Genomic DNA, 14,499 nt, shown 5'->3' with positions numbered 1-14,499 from the left:
GTGTCTCGAGCCTGGATCACCCCGGCAGTCAGTGCCAGCAGGACTCAGGAAGCGAGAAGGGCAGTGATGGCGGCGGCTACCGCCTGGCATCACACAAAGGTCACACTGACCTCATTTGCCTCTTCAAACTCTGCTCCCAGGCCAGCCAGGGCCTGTGTCAGGCCCAGGCCTCGTGTCCTCAGGAACCAGCAGGCTCAGAGCTGTAGTACCGCGTCCCTGCTGGCCACTCTGGGCCCCAGCCCTGTGGGGATGTCAGTGCCCTGCCTCCCTCCCTCCGCCCACCCCCGTCTGCCCATGACCCCTCCACCGGCTGAGGTGGTAGCTTGCTGTACCTTGAAAATGGGGTGCACGGCGGGCAGCTGGCGGTACAGGGCAATGCCAAAAACTTCAGATACCAGGTGTGTGCGCAGAAGGTGGGTGATGGTCTGGTGGACGTGGAAGTCACTGGAACGCACCCAGATTTTGGCCAGAAGCCAGTCATATTTTGCATCCGAAGGGAGAAAAATCGGGTTTTCATCTCCTGGGACTTGGTTGAGCTGAGACATCGGAGAAAGAAAATACATGGCAATATTTTGTTCTGTATAGCTATAGGAGAGCCTGGCCTCTCAGGAAATTCCAGAAGAATTAAACAGATTTCTTAAATTCCAGATTTCTTAAACAGTGGTCATGGAGTCATGAGAGGATCGTGGAGGAGGGCAGAGGGCCCAGGGTTTGCATTTCCCACCCCAGTGACAACAGGTACCAGCTGTGGGACGCTGGACACCTTACTGAGCCTCTCTGAGCTCCGCTTCCGCCACCTGCCACACTCTACTTACCTCCCAGAATGAGGGCACGTGACTAAGATGGCCCCAAAACGCCGGCAAGGAGCAGGTTAGGGGCTTAGAGCGTGCCCCTTCTTTCTCGCCTCCCTTGCCTGCTCGCTCCCTCCTGGGTTCTGCCCACTGCTCTGATGGCTGCTTTTCCACGTCCCACACATTCCCTTCCTCTCATCTTCCCTTAAACGTTGCTGTTCCCCAGGCTCCAGCTGGTGCACTGACTTCCCTTCTTGCCCTTGATTAGCTCCTCCAGTTCCCAGGGCTCTAGGGTCCTCAGGATGCAGTGGCCTACGTCCCGTCATTTGAGCCCAGACCCATAGCCAGTTGCCTCCAGTTGCCTCCTGTAGGAGACACAGGGCTTGCCTTCCCCTTTCCAGTTTCAACTCTACACTGGGGCCGAGGCGACTTTTTTGTCCTAAAATGCAGATCACGTTATGTCAATCTCTTTAAAAACAGCCTCCACTTGGGGGGCTCAGTCAGTTAAGTGTCTGCCTTCGGCTCGGGTCGTGATCCCAGCGTCCTGGGATCGAGTCTCTCAATGGGCTCCCTGCTCCGTGGGGAGTCTGCTTCTCCCTCTGCCTGCCGCTCCCCCTGCTTGTGCTCACTCTCTCTGCCAAATAAATAAAATATTTAAAACAAAACAAAAACGAACAAAAAACACAGTCACCTCCTAATGCCAGAAAAGAAAGTCCCCAAAGTCCGTGATGTGGACTCTGAGGCCGCTGCAGAAGCAGCCCTGTGGTCGGCCCTCCCTGCCCACCAGTTCCCTGGTCCCTAGCTTTGCCCATGACAACAGCCACTAGCCCGCACAACTTCCAGACTTGACAGTGTGAGGTCACTGAGCGCTGTCATTACCTCTTCTTTCAGAGGAAGACAGGAAGCCACGGAGGGGAGAACACTTAGGATGAGAAGGAATTATCTAGCATGGAAGGAGCAGCTTTCGGGCTGGAGGAGCTGTGGGCAGGGGCTGGGCGGTGCCTTAGGCTCTTCGGAGACCAGAAGTGACTGAGCGAGGAGGACAGCTGCCCGGGACTGTGGCAGGGGCCACACCCAGTGGACTCCTTAAGGTCATGGTAAGTATTTTGGAAGGTAATTTCCCTGTCTCTCCTTTGAAAACAGTGTTGTCCAGTAGAAATCTAGTACAAGCCACATACGGAATTTAAAATTTTCAGGTGGCCACAGTAATAAAAGTAAAAAGAAACAGGTACACTTTCTGCTAATGATATAGTTTTATTTTACCCAATATATCCAAAATATCATTTCAATATGAAAATAATATAAAATTATTAATGAGCTACTTTAACATTCTTTTTCCCCCCATTCTAGGCCTTTGAAGTCAGGTATGTATTTTGCGCTTGCAGAACACCTTGGTTTGACTAAACCACACCTCAAGTTCTCTGTGACAATGGGTGGCCAGCGCTCGAGACAGCCGGTTCCGTCCCGCTCACCCAGGATAGAGCAGTTGGACTTTCACAGTACTCGTGTTTATTAATGCGATTTAGTTACCAACTTTTAAATATCAGATAATTTCACATAAAAATCCGGATTACCAGGTTTTCTTCAAAAATTAGGTCTGTGAACTCTGAACATTTCCCAGAACAACACTCCTGCCTCTTTTAAACAGTGCAAGCTCTGCCCCTCTGCCCCTCCCCTCCCTCTGGTCACATCCTCTCCCACACTCCCCGCCTCACTTCTCCCTTCCCTTCCACTGCCTCCACCTCTCTGGCGGCCCCCACCCCTCCTGCTGCCCCATCCTACCCACTGTCCCTTCCACAGCCTGCACCCCTCCCCAGACCTTCACTCATTCTGTGCTGATTGCCTGGCCCCATAGATACGGGCCTCGGCGCCTGGTCTCCCAGAACACATGGGTGGCCTGCCATGCTCTGGAACGTGGCTCTGTGGCTGAGGACACCCTCTGCTGTGAGGGGCTCTGCCTGTACTCTCATTTAACCCTCACCAGCACCCTGAAAGGCAGGTATGACTTGTCATTTTACATGCGGGAAACTGAGGCTCTGAGCGGTTGTGTAATTCTCCCAAGTCACACGGTGGGTAAACAGCTGAGCTGGGATGGGACCCAGGCACTGCCTTCAACCCTTCTCTTCACTGTCACTGCCTAGTCCAGACTCTCCCTTGCTTTCCCCCCGGAACTCTTACACTGGCCTCCAAGGCCATGCTGGCTTGGGCCTTTCCCTCCTACCCATCCTCCCATCCTCCCCACTTCTGTCCAGGCTCAGTAACACCGTGGCCCTCCAGAATATGCCCTGAACACCTTGTTATTTTTGTTTTTTAAATTTGTGTTTTGGTTAACCAAGTAGTTTTTTGTTTCTGATTAGAAAAAAAAGTCTGGTCACTTCAGAAGAGCATAATAAAAAATAATCGCATCCAGCTGCTTTGCACACGTACATATTTACCTGTTCAATTTTCCATCAATTGAACACTGTTATAATGAATGTCTTTCTCGTCTTTCTTTTGCTCACCTGTGCCCCAACCAGTCCATCCCAGTGTTCCCCACGGGTGAGCCTGTGTCCTTCTGCACCTCCCCAGGCCCACAAGCCCCGGGCCTGTCCTGTCGATGGTGTGCCGCTTCCTGCCTTCTCCTGACGGAGATGACACGAGCTGTTCTCTGCCCGGTGTCTTGCTTTCTGCTGTTAGCTCACTGTGGAAGCCCCTCAGGTCCGCTGCGATACATCGAGTTCATTCCTTTTAAAGGTGGTGCAACACCTCACCGTCTGGACATAAAAGATTTCATTCATCGGTCCTCTGCTGCCTTCAGATGGTCTTGAAGTTTGTTTCCCCGCCACAAGCAGTGCTTGTGAGGCCCTTCCCGTGAGGGCTTGCCTGTCTACGGTCTCACGGACCGGGCACTAGAGCAAAGCCCACCGGGCCGGGAGGGGCTGCTCCGGGAGACAGGGCCCCACTGCATGCTCCTTCAGCTGGGACACCCCTGCTCGCACCTGCGCCATGGCACGGGTACTCGAAGGATGAACAGTCATGGCCCTGAGCCCCTCCTATCACCCTGGTCACGCCAGCCCCACCCTGAGGACCCTCAGCAGCCACTGCAATCCAGAGCCTCAGAGGCACACCTCACAAGGCCGGTGCAGGACCCGCTGCTCAGGTGCTGGTCCAGGTACTGACCGTGAGCTGCCCGGGCCCGGGCAAGTGTGAACTGGCCATGCTGGGGACCTGCCGTCCCTGCTGGAGGTTGGGTGTTACCACTTTTTTTTTTTTGGTTCCAGCCTAATGAGTCAGAAGTGATATCTCATAACTAATTTGCATTTCTGAGAATTTTTCCGTATGCTGATTTTTCCATGTTTCTTCTATCAACGGCCTATTCATAGTCTCTGTCCGTTTTTCTATTGGAATATTTGTCTTCTCCTTATCAATTTGAAGCAGCTATGTGTATATTATAGATATTCATCCTTTGTGCCTGTGGAGCAGTTATTTCCGATCTATTATTTGCCTTTTGCCTTTGTTTGTGGTGTATTTTACCATTTAATTTTTTTACATAATATATTTTTTTTGAATTTACTGTATTTATATTTATTTGAATATTTTACATTAGTGTCTTGATAAAATACTTCCAGTAGTGGGCAGAAACTTGAGAGGATTATACTTTTTTTTTTTTTTAATTTAAATTCAACTAATTAACATATAGTGTATTATTAGTTTCGGAGGTAGAGGTCAGTGATTCATGAGTCTATTAATACCCAGTGCTCATTACATCATGTGCCCTCCTAATTACCATTTAATCTTTAAAACATTACATAATCCAATATGCCTATCTTTTCCTTTAAAACTTCTTGGTTTCCTGTTTTTACTTTCAGAAGTCTTCTTAGCACCCATATTTATACATTGTTTATTATTATAAAAAGAAAAAAATTCTTTTTACTTTTTTATATTTTCATCTTTACTTCATCTGACATTTATTTTTGTAAACAGTATGACATATGGGTCCAATTTAATCTTTTCCTTCTGTGATGGCCGCTGTGATTGCATCACTGAAATTCCATCCCTTTGCACTGAGTTGAGAAACCACCATTGTCGTAAGTTAAATTGTTATTTATAGGGCTTATTTCTGGCTTCTTTATATACCACCCCCCACCAAGTGTGTCTGTGATGCTAGCACCTGCTGTGACCTTATATTATTCCTTAATATCGAGCAAGGAAAGTCCTCCTTGGTTTTAATTTTTCAAAAAACTTTTGGCTATCCTTGAACAGTTCTTTTTCCATATGAATCTTTAAATTCTTTTATTCTGTGTTCTCACCTTCATCTCTCCCCCACTCCTACCAAAAAAAAAAAAAAAGAAAACCTAATTGAAATTTCAATTAGAAGTGCATTAAATTCATATGATTAAATTTGGTAGAACTGACATTTTAACGATATAAATTTTTCTTGTTCAATAGGAAGGAAAGCACTTGTTAAGATTTCATTTTACAGCCTTTAAAATGATTTTACAGCTTATACGGTATTATATCATATTGTTAGCGTGGAGAAATGCTATTGGTGCCTTTGAGGAATCTATTTATTCAGACACATTGCTCAATCCATGTATGAATTCTAATAGCTTTTGGAAAAACGAGAGTCTCTTAGGTTTTCTAGGTCCACCATCCTATCATTACCAAAAGATAATCTTCTCTATTTTTCTCACATGCTTATTGATTATTTTCTTCGTCACCAGTGCCAGGACCTCGGGGACAGTGTTGAGTGACAACAGTGACATCAGCATCCTCATTTATGATTTTAACAGAAATGACTTTAGGGTTGCCATTTTCGAATGGTATTTCCTGTCTCTATCACTGAGAGATTCTTTCCATTGCTATTTTAATATTTATTAGTTGTGGCTACTAAATGTTATTAAGTTCCCTGTTGGTATCAATTGATACAATCAGAAGATTGTTCCTTATTGGTGTCATGAGTTACGCTGGAAGTTTTCTTGCTACGGAAGCATCTTGGAATAGGCCCTGCTTGGTTATGACCTACTAGTCGTTCATGACACTGCTGCATTCACTTTGCTAATCTTCAGATTTCCTTTAAAATCTGTGTGTGTAGCTTGGATTGGTCTTCAGCTTTCTTTGGGAGCCTGCCTGTTGGGGGCTTCGGCGCGAACGTTACGCCAGCTTTCCAGAATACGTTCCAGAGCTGAAACCCGTGAAACAGGTCGGCAAGTGTCCACTGGGTAAAGGCTGGCTGGAGCTCAGCGGCTCGGCACCCGGGCTCCTCATCCTGAGAGACTTTTAGTCAGGTTCCCAGGTGCTTATAGGGATACTGGCCTGTTTTCTACAATTTCTTCTCATAATTTATATTTTACCAGGTTTTTACCCATTGCTTCCAGCTTTTCAAATTTGTTGCCATGCTCCTAAAGAAAACAAACACCCTTATGATTGTGTCTTCTTATTCCGAATCTTGTATATTTGTGTTCTTTTTTTCTTTCATTAGCTTCATGACAGGGTTATCCACTTTCTTGGACCTTTTAGAGAAGCACAGTTTGGACTTATTATCCTCTGGCTTTCATTTTCATGGCTCTTTATAGTTTGCAAAGGTTGCATTTTCCACAGAGGGAAGAGATTCAGAAACACTGTGACTTGCCCAAGGTCCCGGGGCTTCCAGCAAGTGGCAGAGTGGGGATGGAAGCCAGGCCCCTGACTCCAGGCCCCTCCAAGAAGTCTCTGGAGGACGGGCTGCTTCATGGTGCCTGCCCGTGGTAAAGGGCTCCTCTCCTCAGGTCTCCTAATTCTGTTTGCTTCTCTTCCGTCGCCTGTCCCTTTACCTTTTGCTTCAGTTTCTTAAACATAGGGCTTCTCTCTGCTAGGCTGGGAATTCCTCTGGTGGAAGATGTGCCCCTGAGACCAGGAGATGGGGGCGGGGGGAGCATGAACTCTGGAGCCAGACGGCCTGGCACCGATCCGCACTGTGCTGACGGTGTGCACCTTTGTCTGTTCTCGCAACATGTGGAAATGACCCACCAGCAGTCGTCCCCAACCTCGGAGGCTTGTAGATGATTACATGGATAAAGCCAGGTCCTGGTCCGAAGCCCTGATGACCAAGTGTCTCAGAATCCAGAAGGTTTTAGAATTTTAGCAGTGCATCTACTTCGTTATGTGACGCCTCTCTCCCCCGCCCTGGGTCTGGGGCAACATAACATTTTACAATCAAACACGTCAGTGCTTCTGTATGATAGACGTGCATACCACACTGGGTGGGGCAAAGCTTCTAAAAAGTCTCTCCTTTCGGTTCAGAGCAAGTTTTGCTGCTAACGAACTTGGTGCAAACCTTTGAAAAACCTAGCAGTATTAGGGCTTTTTAGATTTCAGAATCGAGGGTAAGGGATTGTGGACTGTGCAGGCTAATCTTTGGGACAGTCTCGTCATGGGGTTAGCACAGGGCAAACCAGCTGCTATAATGCCCACAGCACTCAACGCCCGGTTCACAGCTGACTCAAAGTCAAGTCTGCTGAACGCTTGTCCACCTGTTCCCCACAGGGGCCCCTGGGCAGCAGCCCCCTTCACAGACCTACATCTGGTCCTGTCCTGAGCGTTCTTTCCCGCTGTCTGCATACCAGCGGACCCAGTGTGCTTGGTGCTCTGAGGAAGCAGAGAGCAACCAGGAATGGGAGAGAGGAAGCTCTGCGCCTGCCTCCTCTCACCCGAATTGCTCCTCTTTCTCCTCCTCCATCATCTTTGGTAGAAACGAGAACCCATGAGCACTAGAAGACAGCAGCATTGCAGGACTGGCCTCGTTCATGACCTCAGCCTCCATGGTGCCCCCTGGTGGCCTCAGTCTCCAGCTTATCTCGCAACCTCACCTGCCAGGCCCCTTTTGGTGTTTTGACTTGGGCCCCCCCGTCAGGATGCTGGGTGGGAGCGAGGGGTGTAGCATGTTATCCCAGGGCAGGTCCTCAGCAGAGAGCCTGGCCCTGCCAGGAATCTGTTGAGTGTATCTTGGGGAGGGGAACCCTTTCTGCTTCTCGTGGCCAGCCGTCCCCACCGCCAGCAGGAAGCCCTAGGTTCTAGTTTTTCCCGTCCACCTGGCAGAGCCTTCGGCTTTCAGCACCCTCCTCAGGAGACGTGAGGCAGAGTGGCCTCCTCCTCCTGGAGGTTCAGGTGGAGACACCCAGGAAACTGCCCCCAAGCCCTGGCTGCTGAGGGCAGAGCCGTCTGGGAAAGGAGCAGGGTGGGCAGACTACCTGGATGGCAATAGGGACAATCTTGTTGGCCAGATTCTTGTACAGCAGGCAGACGGGCGCTGCCAGGAACTGCAGGGTGCAGGGGTCTGTTCTGTTGGCATCGATGCCATCCAGCAGCTCAAAGTCCACGATGAAGATGTTCCCTTGCTGCAGGAGGCAAGAGGAAATATGGCCCCATCAGTCTCAGCCGGAGATGGACCCGAGAGGCCCAGGGGGTGGGAGAGGTAGCTTTAGAGGCCCCTAGCCTCTTATCGGAGCTCAGAATGTACAGTTTTGTTCTCTGACTCTGGGCTGATTCGCATCCAGAGTGTTCAGAGATGGTGGTGGTTTTCTGGTCATGTGAAGGAATGGCAGGGCCAATTTTGCATGTGTTGTCCCTGGAAGCTGCTTGGCTCTCATCGAAGATGCTGGAAGACCCCCCCCCCAACCCCCCGCCAGAGGCAGATAGAGTGCAGATGAAATAGACAAGAAATTCAAATTCCGAAGAGCGCCATGGCTGCCTGCACTTACATAGTGTCACGACAGGGTCACCGTTGGGAGGAGAAATGGGGGCGTTTCTTCAGGGTGGAAGTTTCTGTAGGGTGCATCTGCAGGGGCTGGGTCTACAGAGGCAGGGGTCTGTAGGGTCGGGGGGGTGTCTAGGGCTTAGGGGAGGGTAGGCTCTTCAGGGGCAGGACGGGTCTGTGTCCCTGGCTGGTGTGTTCTGCGGCCTTGTCTGCGGCTAGTGGCCTGGTGGGGTCACTCGGTGAAAATTCAGTGAGCTTGCTAACACTCCTGATTCGGGCTTTTTCTGTGGTTGGTATACTTCAAAAAAAAGCAGTGTGCCTGGGATGTGGGGAAGGGAGAAAGCCACTCTTGGCAGAGTATAGCTCAGTCTTCTCCAGGGAGCCCAACCTGAGTGCTGTGAGGGTTCCTTTCATAAAGCTGGGGCCCACTCAGGCCAGATCTTGAAGAATTTGGGTAGAGGACGGGTGGCGCTTCTTCTAAAGCCATTCTTATTTTAGGCCAGTAATGGATGCAGGTGGGGAGTGGGGTCGGGTCTGCGATGTTACAGAGCCCGGCCCACAGGTGCTTAGGTGAGATATGTGTCCACAGCTCTGCCTGCAGAGGGCATGCTGGGCCACCCAGCACACGCTTCAGGAATCCCCCAAAGGGCAACCAAACACCTGACAGGAGCCAAGGGACTGGCCACAATCTTCCTCCTTTTTCGACTCTAAGGACCATGGCAGACATCTGACACCAGTGATGAGCTCTGAGCTGTCTGTCTGCAATGTGTGTGGGGCCGGCGTGGGGAGGACGGCGTTTGTGCCCACTGCTCACCAGGGCAGGAGTGTGGGGAGAGGCTGGTTCAGGAGAGCGTGTGACAGGGCCCCTCAGGGTCACCTTGTCAAGAAGGGAGAGACACATGGATTGGTGGGTCACAGGGTGGGCAGGCTCCTGTCTTGGGCTGGACAACTGGACTTTCCGAGTGGACATGACCATTGCGAGTACTGCACAGGAGTGGCTGCCAGTCCAATCTCAAGGAGATGCAGGTTAGTTAAGGTGATGAATGCCAGGCCAATAGGAGGCCCTGGGAACACAGGCCAGGGAACCAGGAAGCCTGGGATTTGGGCCTATGCCTAGGGCACAGCTCTGTCATCCCAAGCCACCTCCTCTCTCTGGGTCTCAGTGTCATCCTTCTGAAAAGTGAGGGGGAAACTCTCTCTCTTAGTTCAGATGTTCTGGGATTCCATAGTGGATACTGGTGCTCTTGCCTATCTGGTGTCCCTCTCCTCTCCTTTTGATCCACGGGCTGCATTTTCCTGGCCCTAATGACTGATTCAGGGAATTAAGAATTATGCTGTAGGAGATGGGAGGTGTGTGTGTAAGAGATGGATGGTGTGTTAGAGGTGGTGTGTGTGTAAGAGATGGGAGGAGTGTGTAAGCGATGGATGGTAACAATGACAGGTGAGTGTGTAAGAGATGGGAGGTGTGTGTAAGAGATGGTTGGTGTGTGTGTAAGAGATGGCAGGTGTGTGTGTAAGAGACAGGAGGTGTGTATGTGTGTAAGAGAGAGGAGGACTGTGCCCTGGGGCAGGGGACGGTCAGCTGGCAGGTGGCCCTCTAGAGTCAGGCAGGCAGGAGGTGGGGGCTGGGCGGGCTGTCCACAGATGGCACAGACCATCCCTCTCTAGCTGGGGCCCCAAGGCAAGCTGAGCAAACAAGATGTGGTGACCAGAAACAGAAGGCCACCTAGACACCTGGGGGGCAGGGGGCCCCGTTGTCCTGGCTCTGGTGGGAGAGGCCAACCGACTGAGAGCAGGGACATTCCCGGCCCTCAGATCCCTGCAGGTGAGCCAGAGGAGGGCTGGGAGGAGGGTGAGAGCAGAAGCAGAAGACACCAACATTTCTAATTAGAATGTTAAAAATTCCATCCATTTTCTCCCTTTTTTCCTGTGCTGCTACAAGGCTTGCTTCTTTCTTCCGTTTCCTTACCTTTGCAAGGTTGGTGACAGTTCAACAGCTGTGTGTGTAAAGCATCTGTCAGAAAGCCTGGCCCACAACTAGCCCCTACTGAGAGGGAGCTCTTTTAATTAGTGATATTGATATTGAAAATATGGATATGCTCCCAGCCTCGAGCACTGAGAAATATCACCCTCAATGCCTCCTCCTTCACTGGACGAGACGGTTGCCATAAATGCCCAGGGAAAGGAAGAGACCACTTGACCGAGGGCAGCTGGTCTCATCAGCCTGGCAGAGGAGCCTGGAGACAGCGGCCTGCAGGCTTGTGAGCACCGGCCAGCAGAAAGTGCCTTCTGTCCCACAGAGTGTGACCTGGCCACCTGAGCTGGCTGTGGCCGAAGTCACCAGACAACAGGGTCCTACCTCGACCTCCTGCTCCAAGGCGAGCTGCCGCTCCAGGCTGCACTCCACCATCTCTGTGGTCACAGGGAGCTTCTCGGGCAGCTTCGTGCAGCGCCGGATCAACACTGGGTTGCAGCCGTTCAGGAACTGGTAGCCAAACATGAGGTCTTCCTGCCAGTGGTTCATGACCCGCTCTAGAGGAGAGAAAGTCGTGGCCTTGGCTGAGCTCTGAGTGGGGGTGGGTCCCGTCTCCCAGGTGTTCACCGGCCAGCTGGTCGACCATGGATTCCGCTGGCTGTGCCCTACTGCCTGACCACTGGCTCAGGCCATGGCACTACCTTGTCCTCCCTGAGCTGCCCTTGGGGGCTCAGAAGTTCCTGAGGAATTCCTTTCTCAAGAACAACACCAAAAATGGACAAATGGGATTGCAGCAAACTAAAAAGCTGCTGCACAGCAAAGGGAACAGTCAACAGAGTGAAAAGACAACCTACAGAATAGAAGTCATTTGCAAACTGAACATCTGGTAAGCGGTTCATCTCCAAAATATATGAAGAACTCCTAGAACTCAATAGCAAAAAAACCCTAATAACGTGATTAACAAATGGGCCAAGGACTTGAACAGACATTTTTCCGAAGAAGACATACAAATGGTCAGCAGGTATATGAAAAAATTCTCAATGTCACTAATCATCAGGGAAATGCAAATCAGAACCACAATGAGATACTGCCTCACACCTGTCAGGATGGCTACTACAAAAACAAAAGACAACGGGTGTCGGAGAGGATGTGGAGAAACTGGAACCCTTGTGCACTGCTGGTGGGAATGCAAAATGTGTGGCCACTATGGAAAACAGTAGGGTGGGTTCCCAAAAAATTAAAACTAGAGCTATATGATCCAGGGATCCCACTTCTGGGTATTAATCCCAAAGAATTTAAATCAGGATCTGGACGAGATCACTGCAGCACACTTCATAAGCAGCCAAGGTGTGGAAGCAACCTTAAGAAAGGAAGGACATTCTGCAGTGCGTGCCGGCATGGATGAACGTGGAGGACATCGGGCCAAGTGAAACTGGCCAGTCACAGAGAGACAACTACTGCACGATTCCACTGACATGTGGTATCTAGCGCGGTCACGCTCACAAAATCCGAGTGGAAAGGCAGTTGCCAGGGGCTGCGGGAGGGGAAATGAGGACTTACTAGTCAATGAGCACAAAGGTTCAGTTAAGCAGGATAGATACCTTCCAGAGATCTGCTCTACAACATTGTGCCTCCAGGGAAAACTCCAGACCCTCCGCCCAGGATGGAGGGAGGAGAGGGCAGGAGGAGGGAGAAGGAGAGGAGCACGGGGCCCTCTTGGGGAGGAGTCTGCAAAGGCGTTTTCCCCAGGTGCTTATTTCAATACCCATTCTTCATCCAGCATGCCTGTTTCCGTATTTTTTCTGTTTTTCCTTCCTGGGCCATCCCTGGTGATTACGATGCTATTGCAAGCCAACACCTGCCAAACACATCCTAGTCCAGGGTAACCTAAGGTCAATTTTCTGTAAATGCTTAAAAGACAAGCTAAGTTCTGCCTTTACTCTGCTCAGAAGTATCATAAATGACCGATTCATGTAAACACAAATTTCTGATACTTTTGAGACTTTTGATGGGGAAGTGAGGCTGAGGGAGCTCAGCCCTGAATGTCTGGGGGTGGGGGAAGCTCTGGGCAGGAGGGCGATCACCAGGGAACTGCGGGGGCTGGGACAGGGGTGCTGGCCTGGCTGCTGGGGAGGCCAGGGCAGCCCAGCCCGTTAAGCCAGCTGCCACGCTAGAGCAGGCGTGGCGCGGCCCCTTCCAAGTCCCAGGCAGGTCTCCCCAGCACCACGGGGGACCCCAAAAGCACACTCACCAGAAATAGTGTTGCTGATCTTCACGAAGATTTTCTCAAAATCGGCAAAGTCGCTCCAGGAGGACTGGAACATGTGCATGAAGCGGTTGATGAACAGGTTCTCCATCCTGCAGACCAGGAGACGGTGTCCCCACTCACACGCGCTCTGGCCTCGCCCCCCTCGGCGCAGCCCCTTCGCGCTGCGGCCTCCTGGGCGAACCGAACCCAGGGCAGCTCTGAGGGGGCAGCTGACTGGCCGGTGGAACCAGGACAGAATCCCGCACCGACGCTGATGCTCTCCCTACTGCTTCTCCCCTGGGGAGGAAACTGGCCACTGCCCTCGAGAACAGTCTACAGTGCCTCCAATCCCCTCCACGCCTGCTTTCGTCCACGCTTTCACTCATTCACCAAACTTTTGCTGCCCCCCCGGGGACCGGCTTCCAGGCACAGAGCGCCAAGTTCCTACGCAGCTACTCGGCAAGTCTCCTGGAGTTTTAGGGGATGCACAGTTGAGAAAGTTTACTTTCTGCCTGACCTTGGCTCTGTGCCTGTGTTAAGGGAGATAGTTTCCCTAATGCTCCTTACACGGGATAGCAAAGTAAGCCAGGACAGGAGCTGGATAGATAAACTCAAAATGCGGGCTGCAGGCACTCACGAGGGAGCTCTGAGTGGTCCCAGCGATCCCAAGGGCTTGCTGGAGGAGGGAACCGTGGGATGGGCCTGGGAACAGTGGGGGAGAGTGAGAGCGGTCTCCCAGACTTCCCTACTAACTCGATCAAGGCACAGGACAGAGGGTAGGGAACTCTGGCCAGTGCTCATATGACACACTCTGCCTCAGTTTCTCTCTCTGGCACACCCACAGCTGAGGGTACCAGGCAGTTATCCTGTCTCCTCCCCACTGTCAGTGCTTATTGCCCACTGCTCCAGAGTTCAAGCCTCCCACCTGCACTGCCTTTCGCAGATCCTCACTCGGGGCCTTTGCATGTGCTGCTCCCTCTGCCTGGAAGGCCCTCTGCCCTTTTCTTCTCCTCCTGACCCAGGCCAGCAGTGAGTGTATCTGGAGACAAGTGTATCTTGCCTCGAGGACCCCCACTCCTGCTTTGATCTCAAGGAAGCTGCCCCCTCCCCAGGCTAGGGGGCCCCCGATGCTGTCTCAGCAGTGCTGATGGCAGATTAAGTACAAAGCCGATTGTGTGAATCCCGGCTTCTGCCTGCCACACCAGGAGGCCAAGAGTGTGTCTGCATTGCTCAGTGCCCAGCCTGGGCCTCCAGGTACTCCAGTGGCTCCGCAGCACCGATCACTGACTGAGTGGACAGTGTGCATGCCGGAGCACGGGACCATGCTGGCCGATGCTCCCCCAGGGGACTCCCCTTCCCATCCACCCACATCCCGGGCATGACCAGCAGAGCCATCCCCTCCCAGAAGCAGCAGTCTAACCTTGCAGGCCCCTCGGACTCACTCCTTGGGGGGGGTGGTTTGGAGGGGAGGAAACGGGGTTGGTGCTGGCTGGGGCCTGAGCGTCGTGGCAGGAAGGTGTGGGAGTTCCACAGCTCACCTCACACCTTGCCCAGCAGCACCAAAGGCCTGAGGCTTGGCTGTTTTGGCCAGAGTGACCCTGGCTGACGGGGACAGGTGGCTGTCTCATCCCAGGGGAGCTCCCTGAGCACATGCAGGAAGGCAGCATGTCTGATGACCGAATGCAGGAGCTGGCAGGTAAGCAGGAAATGCAGGGGTCCCTCCCAGCCCTGCCAGATGTGAGGGAGCACATGGCACACCTCTATGACCCCC

The 14,499-nt window shown here is 51.8% G+C and overlaps 1 protein-coding gene across 1 annotated transcript in view; it reads right to left on the bottom strand.

Moving 5' to 3' along the window:
- Positions 1-14,499, bottom strand: part of ALOX5 (arachidonate 5-lipoxygenase) — a 50,032-nt gene that overhangs the window by 5,319 nt on the left and 30,214 nt on the right. Inside the window, exons 5-8 of the mRNA XM_040624017.1 lie at positions 12,732-12,838; positions 10,865-11,037; positions 8,000-8,146; positions 333-536 (exon numbers count right to left, since the gene is read on the bottom strand). Of these exons, the coding sequence (XP_040479951.1) occupies positions 333-536; positions 8,000-8,146; positions 10,865-11,037; positions 12,732-12,838 (631 nt within the window). The remainder of the gene's footprint in view (positions 1-332; positions 537-7,999; positions 8,147-10,864; positions 11,038-12,731; positions 12,839-14,499) is intronic.

Source organism: Ursus maritimus, unplaced genomic scaffold, assembly GCF_017311325.1.
Source record: "Ursus maritimus isolate PB19 unplaced genomic scaffold, ASM1731132v1 scaffold_7, whole genome shotgun sequence".
In the NCBI taxonomy this organism is placed as follows: domain Eukaryota; kingdom Metazoa; phylum Chordata; class Mammalia; order Carnivora; family Ursidae; genus Ursus; species Ursus maritimus.
This window is presented reverse-complemented; position numbering and strand designations above follow the sequence as displayed.